Genomic DNA, 18000 nt, shown 5'->3' with positions numbered 1-18000 from the left:
AAATTCTACTTTTCGGCATGATGCACAGGGCCATTCAAATCAAGACGCTCTGTATATTAGAACGCAATGTCATCCAATGAGATATATTATCATCGTCGTCATCATCTCATCGTCATCATCATCAAACTCATTAATATCTTTATTTAGTTCTTCTCCTTCTTTAAAAAGTCGTCTGCATGCTTTCGCTGTGTATGACTATAATTTCAAACCAACTACAAAATAGGCGAGTTTATGCTATGCATGAAGTGTCTTCGACGTTGTCAATGTCTTCTGCAAGTTTTGTTTTCCTGCCATTATATCTCCAGCTTATTGTATCATTATATAGTGGTATAGAGATATGTTCCATTCGTCGTACAACTAGATAGACACTTTATAGGTAAATAGCTACAGATTCATATATAATATTGAGAAAAAAAGCATGGTGTCTCGGACAACAATGGTAATATATTAACATAAAATAGTAAATATATATTTTGCGTGTAATAAGCATTTACAATGGAAATTTATTAAGGCCGAGAGGGGCTGTTACTAGAATGAAGTCTGACAGGAATGGCTCTGTCTTGTTAATGCAATTTATGGACTATTCATTGTTTTCAAAACACCCCTTGCTCCTAGATTATTGTGATACTTCTCGCCTACCACTTCAGTTTCTTACAATTTAACTTTCTTGCTATAAGGATACGAGCGTAATATTTCTGGACCACTCATATTTTAAACACTGCCTTCAAAGTCCTACTCATATTTCATAAATACTCAAAATACACTTTAATCCCTTAATTGTACGCTGAGTAGAAAGAAAATAAAATAGTTTTTGCACCACATACAATTTGGTAAAGGGCGACAAATCGATAATATTTCTGGACCACTCATATTTTAAACACTGCCTTCAAAGTCCTACTCATATTTCATAAATACCCAAAATACACTTTAATCCCTTAATTGTACGCTGGGTAGAGAGAAAATAAAATAGTTTTTGCACCACATACAATTTGGTAAAGGGCGACAAATCTTACAAAGTTGTTTCCGTTTTTATAAGTGATATGTATATGATAGTTCTTGAGCGCTTGACCCCACTTTATTATAGTATTTTTTAATTTAAAAAGGAAGAAATCTAATTAGAAAGTAAGAAAAAGAATAAACCTGAAATATTTTATTTGCTTTACTTATTAAAAAAATATCTAAAAAGGTCAGCATGTTTTTAAAGATATTAAAATTAATCAGATACCAGTTTGACAGTCAACGGTGGCAGGAACTTAGCATTTCAAGTTGATCACTAGAAATATATGAAAATGAAAACTGCTGTCAATAATAATTCCGCTAGATTTACAATAATGCATGCCAGTAAAAAGAATATAATAAAAAAATAAACAAAAAATCTTGATCGCATGTTTCTCTTACTAGATGTGTGATACAAGACGCGCCAAAAGGGTAATAACAAAATCAAAATCCTAATGTAATAAAAGTGTGAAAGAGAATCTAATATGCGCAAAACAAATATAACAAAGTTGTATTCATGTTGTCTCCCACGTAGGTATTAACTAATGCAAAATTTTCAGACTCTGAGTTGGGCATTTCGCAAATATTTGTATAGATTTCTTTCACGTATGAAAATTGTGTGTGTGCGTGTGTGTGTGTGTTTGTGTGTGTGGTTTAATTTTTAACGTAGCTTTTAACGATTTTTCAGTCATAGCACACCTATATCTGCAGTGTGACAATGTACAATGATGTCTAGCACTGGGGCATGATGCCGCGGACATGTAGCATCATGTCCTACCCAGTCTCATTATCCTGACACCAGTCCAACCAATTCTAACTCTCGAATCTTAATACTGGGCGCCAAGCGAGGCAGCTGCAACTACCAGTTTTTGGTATGACTCGGCTGGGGTTCGAACCAGCGACCTCCGGCATCCGAGGCGGATGCACTAACCACTATGGTCGACGGAGCGGTCGCGTATGAAAATAATTAGTACCTTGTTGTGATATGATTGAAAAGTCGTTAAAGCTATGTTGAAAATCCAAATCATACGCACATAAGTTGATAAATGCGTGTTTTTTTAATTATACATTTTTACATTAAAATGATACTTAAGACCATTTTCTTCGAATAATCATTTCAAGATCGTAAAAGACAATGCACCAAGAAGAGACACGCTATTCCAGTTTCCAAGGATCAGGAATAACAGTAGATGACTAGATCATAAAACATTTCAATTTTAATTCTATTGGGATTTTGATACTACTACGTAAAGAAATGTCTGCACTACTTACAAAGCCAGCGACAGCACATTGCTTTAGTGTACATGGACTACCTCATGATGCTAATTTGAAAATCTGTAAGGTGGAATTACAAATGCAAATGAATGTTATATATATATATATATATATATATATATATATATATATATATATACTCTACAATAAGTTCAAAATGTTGCTAAAATGGAAAAAATTACTGTCAGAATTAGCTGCGTACTGTATTCAAGAGAAAGCAGATGCGTTTCACAATATCAGATATAGCTTCGTTGTGTATTCAGATGGAGGTTGATACGTTTTTAAAATGACAGGCACAGCATAGTTAAGCATTCAGGTGGAGACCGATACATTTCACGATGTCGGAAAATAAAATATTCACTTTTACGACTCAAGTGACAACAGAAAAGTAAATCATTTGGAGTTCCCAGGATAAATGAAAAGAAACGAAACCTTTCAAGGCTAAGTTGAATGGTTTATCATTTTTTTTTTAAATTGTGCTCTTACAAATTTATAACGAATAACGAATCCTAATTTAACTAAACTGTAAATCAAGATATATTTAATTAGATCATATCATAGTACGTAATGCTGCACTAAGTCGCTGTTGATAAAAAGTGTTTTCGTGAATAGCACAACCACATATTGCATGGTTGTGTAGCTGATGGAGTACAGAAGATTCTACAAGAACTCGGTAATTTCCCATCGGTTGGGCTAGGTCACATGAATAATCAATTTTGAGACAAAATGAGTAATAAGATCCGTCGCGTGGGGTATATTTTGAAATATAGTCGTAATAGTTGGTGTATATAAGGAGGAAACTGATTAATTAGATTTATTCCGATTTTTTAGTCATTCTTATTTGTATTCATGTTCTAAGAGTGTATACTTGTTTTATGTTGTACTTAGATATTATTCGAGAGGAGAAGCATTTGTTTAGACTGTTCAGTGGAAATATAAAGTTCTCATTATTTGGACTATAATATTGTTCTGGAGCTGTTGTGAATTATTCAAAGGAGTTCTGGACGACGCCCTCTTTACAACGTTACGATTCTTTGCGCACTTGTGTATTTTCGGTTTTGAAATTTATACGGAACCTTTAATTCTTTGTGACTTTCATAGAACTTTGTCGAGATTATTGTTGATTCACTTCATAATATTGTAAGGTCTTCTCAAATTTTCGTCTATAATTTTTATAATTAAATACTTTTTAAGTGTAACGAAACTTACTGCTTTTGCTTCTTTCTGTTACTTAATTTGTGACCATACAGTCGTAACAATAAGGTATGTAATAAATTCCAACGCCAATGTATTCCTTTGCCCGTCGATACAACGTATGTTATGAATGTCTACGCCAATATAGTCTTTTGTCCATGGATATCATATATGTTATAAATGCCTAGGCCAATGTATTATTTTGTCGATGGATATCATGCATGTTATAAATGCCTGCATCAGTGTAATCTTTTGCCCATCAATATCCGGCGTATTATAATTGCATGCACCAATGTATTATTTTCAGGCATGTTATAAATGCCTCTGTGTAACTATTATGTTGCCAGTCGGTATAAGGTATGCGATAACTGTCTACAGCAATTTATTCTCTTGCTGATACATATCAAGTATGTTATAAATGCATACACCAATGTAATATTTTGCCCAACTATATCAGTTTTGTTATAAATGACTACAGTAATCTTTAATTTTGCCTTTTGACGTAAGGTACGGTACAAATAACAACAGCAATGCATTCTTTTGCCTATCGAAATAGGGTATGTTATAAATGCATACACCAGTGTACCTTTTGCCCATTGGTAAATCGTGAAAGGTTTATGTTGTTTTTATTCTAACATGAAACATTCCTAAGATTTTAAAACAGTAAATGTTGTGATTTACAGTAGGAAATATATTTCTGTTGTTGCCGTTATTATTATTATTATTATTATTATTATTTAGATTACGGCTATACGGAAAGCGGCAAAATAGCTTTAACGCTGGCCGTTGCCTTGATCCTAGTAGCATTTTGTGTTGGTGCGTTTGTGATGGCAGTAATTCTTTGTTGCACTCAAGAAAAATGGACGAGGTATACCTTATCAAAACTTGTGTTCTGCTTGTTATATTTCTATGTAATAATCAGTTCAAAGTAGACTTAACAAATGTATGTATGTATGTATGTATGTATGTATGTATGTATGTATGTATGTATGTATGTATGTATGTATGTGTGTGTGTGTGTGTGTATGTATGTATGTATGTATGTATGTGTGTGTATGTATGTATGTATGTGTGTGTATGTATGTATGTATATGTGTGTATGTATGTATGTATGTATGTATGTATGTATGTATGTATGTATGTATGTGTATGTATGTATGTATGTATGTATGTGTGCATGTATGTATGTATGTATGTATGTATGTATGTATGTATGTATGTATGTATGTATGTGTGTATGTATGTATGTGTATGTATGTATGTATGTATGTATGTATGTATGTGTGTATGTATGTAAGAAGGCGAGTTTTAGTCTCTGCCAGGAAAGTTTCAGCTACAACAAAAATAAACCCCAACAAAATCAAAATGGTTGTTTGAACGCTATATTGGCTCAACGATGTTTGCTTTCGGAACGTGTTTAATGTGATCATAAAGAGTGACTTTTAATGTGACACATTAGTGGAGACAATGAAGAGGGGGGGGGGAATAGGTAAGGTCAGACACATATACAAATAGACTAACAATTATCCTTGCTAACCACCACATTACACATACGTTACTTTCCCAACAAGAATAACTATTGTTGGATTGTATTTTTAGCCGCTTTCCAAGTCAACGTACACACCACGCCAGTAAATCATCTACTGAAAGATCAGACGCCGTTAATGTGATGTCAGACGTACAAATACAGACGGTAAGATAGTCACGCAATCACACACATTTGCACACACGCATCTGTATCTTGATATATATATATATATATATATATATATATATATATATATATATATATATATATATATATATATATATGTCTCGTGTATTCATATATTTAGATCCTAATAGTATGTACCTGATCTAACAATGTGTACTTATCTCGTTACAGTTAATCTACCTGTCAAATTTATGGTCACCATCTATCTCTCAAGTACAAAATATACATGATCTATCTCTCTCTCATCTTACTCAACCATCCAACCATTTCTCTGTCTGTCTGTCTGTCTGTCTCTCTCTGTCTCTGTCTCTCCCTCCCTCTCTCTCTCTCTCTCTGTATATATATATATATATATATATATATATATATATATATATATATATATATATATATATATATATATATATAATATTACAGAGTGGTTCAGTTGATGTGGATCCCGGCGAAAACGAAAATCTATCAGCAAATAATGTTCCTGTCAATCTAGGTGTCGCACACTTTGAACTAAGAGTTCCGTCGAAGCCAAACGAATACGAGATCGTGTTTGAACACGGTAATCGAAGAAGCAGCTTGGAACATCCATATGATTGTATGTTCGCAGGAAGTGACGTAAATCCGATTGTACACATTGAAATGTTGCATGATGAGACAATAAACAAAGAGGGAGAACATGAATACTTTGTTCTTCCATTAAATGAAGCTGACGGGGAAAATGCTACAGAGGGAAGCGAAATGAAAATGGTCGATGAGAATCACGACTATTTTGTTCTTGCACCACATGAACGTGATGGAGAAAAGTCACTGAAGAAATTAAACTAGAAACGATGGAGCCAAATCACGACTGCTTTGTTCTTTGATCTCACGAATATGATGGGGCAATGAAATAAAAAAGATGGAGAGAAATGATCATCACGCCCTATTTGAAGAAAAAGAAACAAGCACTAGCTGTACTAGTAGAGTTGAATCGTATGCATTGTATTGGACGTAGGACATAATCCTGCTGAGTCAGCCAATCTTGGCTAAACATGACACACAATCATTGTTGTAGACTGTGACTACTGCTATTTTTATTTGGATCTTGGCTGAATTGGTGGACCTTGAGAATAAAAACTGGAATAAATATGAATTGACAGCCATTATTTTATGCCATTGATTTGGGGACCTTACATATCCCTGACTAATTAGATCAATTATCAACAGTCTGTATTTCATGTCCATCAATTAATTATGACATAGGACATAGAGGACTCATTTTTTTATTTTATTTCTGTGACATCATAATTATGTGCGCATGTGTGTTATTCTGAATTAATAATAATATTAAGCAAAACTAATTTTTTCCATTTAACTTTTTTCAATTATTATCTAAATTTCCCTGCCGTATAATCATAAATATTTTCTTTAATGCAAGTAGGTTGTAACATTATACATGTGTAACTGACCAATCAGAACCCTCTGTGCATGAGTCATAGCTCCACTGGTACTATCTACAGGCGTCTGCCTCTTTGATAGCACTCTGTATTAAGACATCACAGTAGTCACTTGTATATATTAAAGTATTGATAGTTAGAACACGACGTCTCATCTTATGTTTTAACACAATAACACAACATAGGTCTTTAGTGCAATGTCGTAATTTGCTATCTATAGGTCTCCTTTTGAGAGATAGAGTTCTCTGTATTGAACTCGGATTTTGCTTTACAACTTAGACATTTTGAATGTGGTCCAATGATGCCTTACTTAACAATGCTGTAAAAATGTCCAATAATGTAATCATTAATAATGTCCAATAATGTCATCATTAATAATGACAGTAATGTATTCATTAATAATGCTCTATAATGTCATAATTAATCATGCCCAGCAATGCCAGTATTAATAATGCCCAATAATATCATCATTAATAATACCCAATAACGTCATTAATAATGCCCAATTATGACATCAATAATAATGACCATCAATGTCATCAATAAAAATGCCATCATTAATAATGACCAATGGTGTCATCAATAATTATTCCCAATAATGTCATCATTAGTAATGACCAATAATGTCATCATCATAACATTAACTTTTCCATAATGCTCATTAAAAATAATGGCTTCAACATGATTTTAATTAAAAATTTGTAAACATTCCAATCAAGACCTTTCAATTCCAGGGTCTTAGTGTGATTAGGACTGCATTATGCATCCAAATGAATCCCATCTATTCACTGAGTTTGTTTACAGAGTGTTTTGTTAGGTTAGGATTGAAATCTAAAGGTGCAGAATCTCTATACACTTTATATTCGTTTTATGCATATTGATCATTTATTGCTTTATTACAGTAATATTTACATTACCTGTCATAATTTGCTCATTTAGGTATAATTATTTCTTTTTATGGAATGTTACATTTTTGGAAGGTCCTTTCAATCTGAGTAAAATTCTCTATGAAACAAAACCAATATGAACCGCCATTATCTAACTTTGGTGTAATACCTGTTTTTCTTTGTCACATATACTTGTTTCTTGTCTTATCAGTTTCACTGAAAAATATTTGTAAGTATCATTTTCTTTATTTAAATAACTCTGTAATACTCAAAGAAATCCGATTTAATGGGTTCACTTTTTTTTAAATAAAGTACACACATAAAGCGCGTGCATTTGATCCGTCTCTGATCTGCTTAACATTTCCTGCTTGTTTGCTTTCGATTATGATGGTAACTGCACATCTTGATTCACAATTAGAATATCAGAAAACCAATTAAGTATCAGTAGTATAGGGGATACCACTGGGATCTAAATAAGACTCAAGCTATAACTGAAATTAGTAAAAGGCCGCCATAAGAAAGGATGATTATCCCCGTGTCTAATTTTGATTCACTTGATGCTGATCGGCGATTAAACATCAAAAACTTCAGAAGTGTTTTCATGCGTGATCAGTTGACAGAACAATCGAACCGTGTTGAAATTGGTATCATTAATCGATGGCCGTTCTGGTACAGGTACTCACTGGGTTGCGTACGTGGTTGATCCATAAAGTGTTGTTTATTTTGATTCCTATGGACTGACCCACCGAGAGAATTTTTATAAAATATCAGTGGACTGAGAAGCACTCCGATCTGGTATTCAACCTTAACCAACACGGACATTAACGGATCCACCCATATGCGGTCCAGAAGTACTTGCTGTAAATACCATTGTATGAAGGTCATCAGCGACACCATTTAAAAGTTTATAATGGTAGATATTTACGGAATATGTGCTAGAAGTAAGGCGACATTGATTTAGCAGCGTATGGAACACGAGATAAATTTACTGATCTTAAGAGTCTCACAGGGGTTGACCGGGATGAGGTTGTTGTTTTTCGATATTTACTGATACTGGAAAAATCAGAGACTCAGACATATAAATCGCAGCGATCAGAAATAGGATCTGAAATGAGGTCAGTAAACGTTTTGATAAAACCGGCGATACAATGACAGGTGAATTCAACATGAACGGAAGGAGAATTGTTGTTCTACAAGAACCATCATCAGACGATAATGTTACGCCCGCTGACATCGCCGAAAAAATTAAAGTGATTGGTGTAATTCATACTGCTCCGTTTATCAACGCGGTATACACGATGAGTCAAAACTAAATAACACAGACAAACATACCGTTGTGGTCACCGGGGTGTACAGGCTCTCAGTGTTTAATTCTGCGAAATTTAGGATATTTACGACGTATCCATGCCGTCATTCAACCTATATATTTTCTGGAACCATGTCAGTCATTCTAAATCAGGATACCGAGGAAATATTCATACTGGATCCCGAAGGCAAACAATTAACCGCAACGACGTATTGGGGGTGTCTGGAATTCCACACAGTCTTACAGATATAATAAAGCATGCGCGTGGAAGACATCGCTGGAAAACATCATTGATACTGCAGATGAATCATCGTCATCGACAATTTTGTATATGTGGTGTCTCGCTGATCACTGAGCAACAACGTTAATGGGCACATTATCATCAACGCACGTGATATCGCCAGTGATAGGAATTGGTTTCGCCGCTGTTCTCGGGGTTGCTGGTATTCTTAATATTACTGCGAAAAGAAAAACAACATATGCAGGTGAGAAATTACATGAACACACATAAATAGTGTAGGCGGTGACACGTGCTTATATAAATATATCATAGATAATGTCAACGGGGTTAAACGATGATATATCAGACTGTGAATTTGCTGCCATTAGTAATATGTATTATCGATATCACAAGAACACAGGCATCGCGACGCCGCCGGCATTGTTGCCACGCCAGATTTAGAATCAGTATAAATATAATAATGACCGCAGAATAACCACACGACTAGAACAGATGATCTCAAGCACAAAAGCGGCCGACGATCACAATGAGATCAGCGAGTTAACGTAGCCGGAATTCGATATTAGTTTTCCAACTCTGACAAAAGCGCTCAGTCGGTCACTCGAAATCGCACTGGCACAATTACGACTTTATTTAAGTAGGCCAAATATCAGATCAAAACCATTTGGTGGATTAGACGCTAACAATTCACCGGTATTCATTGATAAGAATAAGGAGGGGCCTGAGGATTCTGACTAGGAGGTCGTTGAACTCCAACAAGATCATATCAAATCGAAGAAATCAGTTACGGATTTTAGCGTAGAATCAAATGTATAGCAGGATAAGAATCAAAGATCACTATCAAAGAATACAAGCAAACGCTAAGTGCAGCTATTAAAATATCAATCCACAATTGCGTTGTTGACATATATACATGTAAGTCGTCGATCAGATGTGTGTTGAGATGGCTTCTTGTAGCACCGGCTTATGTTGGGCCACCGCATCTGATTATTTATCAGACAAACAAACATTCGTACAATGTCCAGAGTATAGAATACACCAAATATGCGCGGGGGGGGGGGGGGAGTCAAACGTTTTTCTGTTGGGAATGCAAGGATTAGTCTCATGGATTGGTTTTTATATCATGAAGATGAAATAATGTTAAGAGAATTTACCTTAAGGTCAGTGTATGAACTGGGGTTTACAGATAAAATAATTATAGCTTAAATAGCGAAGGAACATAAAAATACACAAAAAGATCTTGAGTGGTATATACTTGAATATCCGAATGATGATCTTAACCAAACAATTATTGTGACAGTACAGCACCTGAACTGGGTGAATTATGTTGATGAATTCTGTCAAAAACTTTGATAGATTAGTAATTCCCCATGGGGAGGGTTTGAAAATAGGAGGTGTAATTAGCCGTGGGGGGTTGAGAATAGACGTCGTAGCATACAAATAAAAGTTTCTTGACCTTTTTAAGATTACCGAAGACCAACTGCTTGCGTTCAAACTACCCGTCTTGGAGATCGATAAAATTCAGCAGGATCTCAATGATATAATGGACGAATATTTTCCGAAGACCAATGCTGCATGGATGAAAATTAAAGGCCCTCGCGTGTCGCTGAAAAGTTACTCACGTATAAATTGTAGCAATATGTATTATTTATATTCATGAGTCTAGCCTATATTGTGTTCGATGCAAGGGGGTCATGGATACAAATGAGCTAAGAGTAACAACCATAAGGAATAAGAGGCAAGTGTGTAAAATGCGGCATAAAAGTATAAGTTTAATTCACTCGGGAGATTCCCAGGAAACACCACGGGCTACGTACCCGGAGGAAAACACCTTCCGGGATGTGATTGCTGTAGTCCTGGAACACGACTTGATATCAGACTTGACGAGAAATATCAACCAAAACCGGGGAATTTCCAGTAAATGCAATTGATCAAGCATGCCATACCAATGAAGTCGCATATAAAAATAAAGATTTACAATAACGTCATATCGCTGATGTCAAGTTGATTCATACGTGAAGTCGATACAAAATAAAAACATACGAGAATCGCTCGCTAACTGGTTGATAAGATCGGAGATGAGCGGTAAATTGGCAGTGGGGCGGGCAATTCATTGTCCGATTATTATAACAATGGAGTCGAGTTATTAATGTCCAAAAGGATACTGGAAAGGTACAGCAGCGATCAGCAAACCCGCCGATTCCGCAGATGTCTTGCGTGGTGTTTCCAAAGAATGGTTGATCCAACATGCAATATGGCAAGTTATCTACTGCCACCTAAAACGATTCAACATGGACGGTTTGATGTCAGATCTCCCACCGAAGTTCACCAGATAACTTGCTTTTACCACATGACATTATCACGGACACATCACGCAAACGACAGACTCGTGCATACAAATGCGCGTTGCAAGTAGATAGAAGAAAGCGGAACCGCTCACTACTAAAACAGCAACTGAAGTCGCGACTGAGTGTGAACGAATTTATTGTGGACCTTTACGCTGCCCACAGTTACTACAGATTGATCCTGTCAAAGAATTTCTTAGTGCAGTAATATCGCTGTGCAACAACATAATGTTAAAATCAGACGCGGACACACGCCATACTTCGTGATCAGGCAATCGTTGAACGATTGAATCGAACACTTGCTGTGCAATTGTTTAGACATCAATACTCTCAGCAATTACGGTGCAAAGATAGATCTCACGAATGGGTTGCAAGACTAGCACACGTTTTAGCCACGTTAAACAGCGAAGTCACGCGTGAAACTGCCATGAAACCCGTCGATATAATCGCGTAGAAACACATACCGGATAAGCGGCGAGATTCGTCGCTGAGACCAGTGCTGGTCAGCAACGCGACTGTCAGGTATTTATATGAACCTGGTGAATTTGAAGGTGGTAATAAAGAGCACGTTGAATTGTCTTATCTCATTAGGAAAATATTCTCACAAAATTAGTGTGTTCTAGCAAGCGAAGTGATTATTTGGTCGTTATCTCAACGTCACGATACAATCAGGATCAAGGTCAAGCTCATGTTCATTTTTTTGGGATCTCGCTGGTAGCCAGCTATAATTTTTCCTTACCGTGCCGAGAAGTTTAGTGGAACCAAGGTGAGGTTGATTATAAACCATCTTGGAATTGTCCTAGAAAATTCTCCGCAGCTAAGACATTTTTGTAGCCGCCGACGCGACTATATACACTAAATGTGACCATTCGACACGATCATCGACGATCCAAATATTGGTATCTGAGATTGTTAGGCCCTACGATGAATGAATTGTTATTGCATATCATAGAGTCTAGCACGGTGATTGTGCCAGAGCCTGCTCAACAGCCTCCACGGGAACAACAACTATATCATTAAGAACGAGATTTTGCCGCACCACAGGGCACGTTACTGGAATATCCATGAGAATTATCTGGCGACGAGAATCTGCTGGATGATAACATTGTGGAACTGCCAACGTTGGAAATTTTTCCTTATGAAGCTAAAATAATGTACGCTGAAGTGAATCGCGAACTATTTTTCTGGATGTAACAATCATATTATTAGGGCGCCATAAGTTCACGAGGTCATTGATCGCTGTTTCTGGAATTACACTGCACATTATTTCACATTGAATCTTGTCCGGATGAAGTCCAATTAACGCTTCCAGCTCTCGTAATTATTCCCGTTGATCTATCATTTCTTCGTAAACGTCGACGTGATCACGCAACCATTTTTGTGGCGATTCTCCAGTAAACGGAGGAGATTGCCTATGAATACCATACATGATAACCGCAGTTTGTTTTCTTTCTATCCAGCCAAAACTATTTTTAAATAATTTTTGGACACAGTACAAATTTCGTCCCAAATCTTGATTTTGGAAATATGTTTCTCACTCCTTCGTTTTGGTGTTATCGCATCACCGCACATTCCAAAGAAGCTGTGGAAATATCAATACTTAACACCCCTTTGTTTCATCTCTCTAACAAGCCATTGAGTTGGGGTGAGCAATACCATATCGGAATTTCTAAATAAATTTAATGCACGCGTTGTTTTACCAGAACCATCAGGACCATTAAGATAACAGTTTTATGTCGTGTAATAGGATCATTTGGTGATGGCGCCGATGACGGTTGTTATAATTTATAGTTGCGGTAATACACGATGAGGTTTATAATCTGCAAATTCAGGATAATTACGTATCGTTTATTTTTTTTATTCTCCGATGACCCCAAGGAGTTGAATTGGTGTTGTCGGTGTGTAGCTTCGAAATATTTTTTTAAAAAATCTGTTGTTGATCTACTTATATAAAATGAGTCCGTGGTGACTCTAACAGCGTCATTTGGAAATCGTTAATCATCAATAATAGGTTGATTGATGCATAGGCAAGCATCAAGGATCTGAATAAACTGGGAAGTATCGCCGTCGTAGTAGCTGATGATAATACCAGTTGCAGTTTCATCTGGTAGTTTTGCCCCCTCCCTGGACGCTAACACACCTGTTTTACCATATCTGCGATTATAAAATTATGTTCTGCATGATCCATAATTAATCTCGTGCAACGTCTCTTGTCATCAGATGAGTCTCTATGGGTAAATTTGCCAATAATTTTCTGCTCAAATCTTTTGTAAACGATGTATCGTCATCTGGCAGACAGACCTTTTTTGTGGCATATATAACATTATCGCCGTGCCCACTGTCAGCGATGTCAGTATGATTTTATCGAGCATGAATCTCCATAGTACTGTTGGAGAACCCAACCACATTTATATTTTTGCACAGCAGTCTAGGAGATTTATTTCCGTATATGGTTTATTAAAACAGTGACCAAACAAACCAACAATAACTGGCTAAATGTTTTCTGCAAACTTAACTGATTCAGTCTTGGCAAGTCCAGTTAGATGCACAGCTGGCAGTGGACTGTTTCCTGCAGCTCTGGTCAGTTCATGTGTTGGATGACCAAATCGTGAGAAATGCGGCTCACGTTCACCAGCTCCAAGAAAATTAGCGGTGTAACAGGATACCATATCAACTGAAATTACACCAACGCGATTATATTTTGTATTCCAAAGGCCGCCGTGTCCTAATTCAATAAATGAACCCAATATATCCTCGAGAAGGACTTTTGAGGTTAGGCGCCATGAACAAGACATAAGTATCTTTATACATATGCATGTCCAAATATAATTTTACAGCGAACTTATAGTGTAGAGGTTAGAGCGGTTGGTAGCTTGTTCAGCGACCGTTGGTCGCCAAACGGAACATAGTTTTGGTTTTGAATCACGTTTAAAAAAAAATGTTATAATTGTGGGACAGTTGCAATCGACGGAGAAGATGTCGAAATATCAATCTACAGGTAATTGTAACGAACATAACTTGACGAAGGTGAATTTGACTGGGCCCTTCCATCATAACACACTAGGGTGTTCGTTTTGCACCAATGGGTTCACTTTGGAGGGTATTACAAATTAACGATTAAAACAATAAATATAACAATTACCCGTGAAACAGTATAGGAAACATCATTCAGCTGGGCGTGGTCATCTCCTTTTTCTAATTATTTATCTATTTTCTTGCACCACGGGACTGCATCTGGGCTTTAACTCTGGTCAATGCTTCATGTGCAATGGCTGGCCCGTCATGATTTCATCTTGGCAACCAGGCTTACATACAAGGCTCAACATTTTTTCCAAGATCCGGATTGTAGAATAGGTTCCTTGGCGGTGTAGGGTGGTCGTCACCCACCCACCCCCAAAGAAACAATCGGCTGTCCCCCACCCCTGCTTATGAGAGTGAGAGTTTTGACCTACTTGCTATTGTTTTGACTGCTTTATAAATTTAGAAATTTTGTGCAAAATACAAATATGCAACGTATTTGGAGCAGCATTCGTACTAAAGAAAGAAAATAAATAAATAAATAAATAAATAATATGTGGCCTTGTAAATGGTCTAAGGGAATTTAACATTACTCAGTTAGTCTATATGTTTTACTGGTATAGGCCTATATGGGATCTAACCGAGTTTATTATAACTACTTGTGTCCACACTGAACACGTGTAGGACAGGCGTTGACCTGCATTGGGACAAACGGAAATTGTAATGTTTAAGCTACATATGCTGTCCAACACTTAGTTATAAAATGTAAAACAACCTGTTATCTACCTTCCATCACTCACTAATTTAATATTAAATACCCACATTTGCTGTTTAACACACCATTTAGAGTGACTATCACCCAGTTATGTGCTATCCAACAACAAATTATCTCCCAGTTATTTACCATCCACATTATTGAATTTACGTACGTACATCTTATCCATACTTAGAAACACAAATCAAAACATAAAGATATTCTGGTGAATGGGAATCACTCTGAAATTTCATAACACATCTTCCTATACTGTTTTCCTTTTGGACTATTTTCACTTGAATGAGTATCCCTGGTTTTTTTTTTCTGCCTATCTTGCTTGAAATGTCTTTGTTTTCTTCTTTTTCCTCGTCTTCGGCTTCTTCGTCTTCAGGAATTAACTCCTTTTTATCACTTTCTCTGGATACTCTGTAAACCAAAGTCTTTTGCTATTGATGATGATAACAGGTATCTATCTGTACATTTGTCTCTCTTTCCTCCTTTCATAGAGGTTTCTATTCTTTGATGTTGTTCACATTTTCAAACCCATTATCCTTTCTGTTGACAAACTTAGCAAGCATTTGCACTGTTATCTTGAGAGGAGTAGTAATAACAAAATGATAAATGATTTATAAGATAGAGCGTATTTCATAGACATAGTTTCAAAGGACCTACATTTTTATTTAGGAAGCCAGATATTATAGCACAGGATTTTCCAGACAAATTTACGTTAAAAAGACACGTTCGTGTTTTCGTTTAAAGTAAAAGAAATTCATGATGCAACAAATGTATATAAAAAAATATTTAAAAAAATCATGCTATTTTCTCTCATGGTGCAATTTTATTATTAGATTACCACATTATTTAATAAAGAAGTGACTTTCACTATTCCAGTAACATATTTTAGTGAAAGAAAAAATACATTTACTGCTGCAGCAATCTAATATTAATGACAAAACTGACTTGAACTGTTCAGTAGTAGCAGCTAACGCGTGACATCGCTTTATATATGTTGACAAAATGCGTTCTATTACATTGATTACTTTTCATTATGCATCTCCATGGAATCAATATAAAACATTCATTAATTAAACCCTTTTCTTAATTACAAGTACAATTTTCAATTCGTATGAGCATACTGCTCATTTCGTCAACGGTAAACTATATTTAGAGCAAATGATCAATTTACATTTCAATTATGAAAGCACTTTGTACCTGAAATATGCATTGAAATCATTTAATACATTAGGAGCTGCCTATCTTCTATATTTTAAAATTACAGGAAATGCCTTTCAGTGCTCACAGTTTCATTACCCATCCATCCATCCATACACATACGCACACATACGTGCACACATCCATCCATACATACATACATGCATACATACATACATACATACATACATACATACATACATACATGCATGCATGCATACATACATACATACGTGCACACATCCATCCATCTATCCATCCATCCATCCATCCATACATCCATACATACATACACACATACATACATACGTGCAAACATCCATCCATCCATACATACATATATACATACATACATACATACATACATACATACATACATACATACATGCATATGTGCACACATCCATCCATCCATCCATCCATCCATCCATACATACATACATACATACATGCATGCATATGTGCACACATCCATCCATCCATCCATCCATACATACATACATACATACATACATTATATCGGGTTGTAATTCATATACTGAAGACCTATCAAAATTTATTGATAGTGTTTTACAACCTTTAATGAAATCACTTCCTTCATACATTAAAGATACAACTACTTTTATTAAAAAGTTGAAGTCTATTCCACAGCTATCTGATAATTTCAATCCTGGTATCATTAAATGTAACATCACTATATACCAACATTCCGCATGCAGACGGTATTGAAGCGTGTAAATATTTTCTTGATAACAATCCTAATAGTAGCACACTATCTAGTGAAGATATTTTTAAAATAATAAAACTTATCTTGGAAAATAATTATTTTCAATTTAATAATACGAATTACATACAAATAATGGGTACGTCAGTGGGTATTAATATGACTCCTTCATACTCTTCCCTTGCATGGGTAAATTAGAAACGGGTTTCCTTCAAAACGAAAAGTTTAATCAATATCTTTAACTCAGATTTTTAGATGACATATTTATGATCTGGAAGCATTCAACTGAAGAACTGCAAAAATGCATTGATCACCTAAATCATTTTCACCCGACGATTAAATTTACTTTCATTTTTAGATTAAATGTAATAAAAAAAATATTGATAACACTATCTCTACAAATATTCATATCAAAGAAAATAATATCCACCAATATGTACGCGTGATCATGGTGGTTTTATATATAATAAAATAACGTAATTTTTGTATATTTTGCATCGGTAATTTAGTAGTGAAATATTTTTTAAACTTCTCGTTCAACTTGAAATAGTTTGTTTGTTATTACTGAGAAATAATAAAATTACGAACACTGACAAAAAAGAAAAAATAAACTAAATGATGGGCATAGTATAAGTTAGCTTTCAGAAACCGTCCGAATTCTGTGCATTAGTCATAATGATGAACTCGGAATAATCAGTGGCGTCGCTAGGGGGGTGCGGGGGGTGCGGACCGCACCGGGTGACACCATCTCAGAGGGGTGACACCAAAATGAAAAATTGCAAATTTGACTTATTTTAAGAAGAAGAAATCCATGGTGGAAGTCTGGAGGGGTTACACCGTGAGTTTACCGCACTGGGTGACACCAACCCTAGCGACGCCGCTGCGAGTCGGATGCGACCGCATT

At 35.8% G+C, this 18000-nt stretch overlaps 1 protein-coding gene and 1 long non-coding RNA gene across 5 annotated transcripts in view; one reads left to right on the top strand and one right to left on the bottom strand.

The window, feature by feature from the left end:
• Window positions 1-8707, top strand: part of LOC149781221 (uncharacterized) — a 32434-nt gene extending 23727 nt beyond the window's left edge. For 2 of the 4 annotated variants that reach the window (XM_089935303.1, XM_089935302.1), the window contains 3 exons: window positions 4207-4333; window positions 5065-5158; window positions 5597-6751. In XM_089935303.1, the coding sequence (XP_089791429.1) occupies window positions 4207-4333; window positions 5065-5158; window positions 5597-5998 (623 nt within the window). In that variant the 3' untranslated portion in view covers window positions 5999-6751. Of the gene's footprint in view, window positions 1-4206; window positions 4334-5064; window positions 5159-5596; window positions 6752-6794 lie in introns of those variants that run through there. The other 2 variants (XR_016414656.1, XM_089935304.1) reach the window with 2 other exon arrangements.
• Window positions 8708-8830: 123 nt separating this feature from the next.
• LOC149781220 (uncharacterized) overlaps window positions 8831-18000 on the bottom strand; it is a 44483-nt gene continuing 35313 nt past the window's right edge. Inside the window, exon 2 of the long non-coding RNA XR_016414657.1 lies at window positions 8831-9260. This is a non-coding gene — a long non-coding RNA (uncharacterized LOC149781220). The remainder of the gene's footprint in view (window positions 9261-18000) is intronic.

This window comes from Sinohyriopsis cumingii, chromosome 15, assembly GCF_028554795.1.
Source record: "Sinohyriopsis cumingii isolate HCF-2022 chromosome 15, ASM2855479v2, whole genome shotgun sequence".
Taxonomy (NCBI): Eukaryota; Metazoa; Mollusca; class Bivalvia; order Unionida; family Unionidae; genus Sinohyriopsis; species Sinohyriopsis cumingii.
The sequence above is the reverse complement of the archived record's forward strand: the minus strand, read 5'-3'. Positions and strand labels throughout refer to the sequence as shown.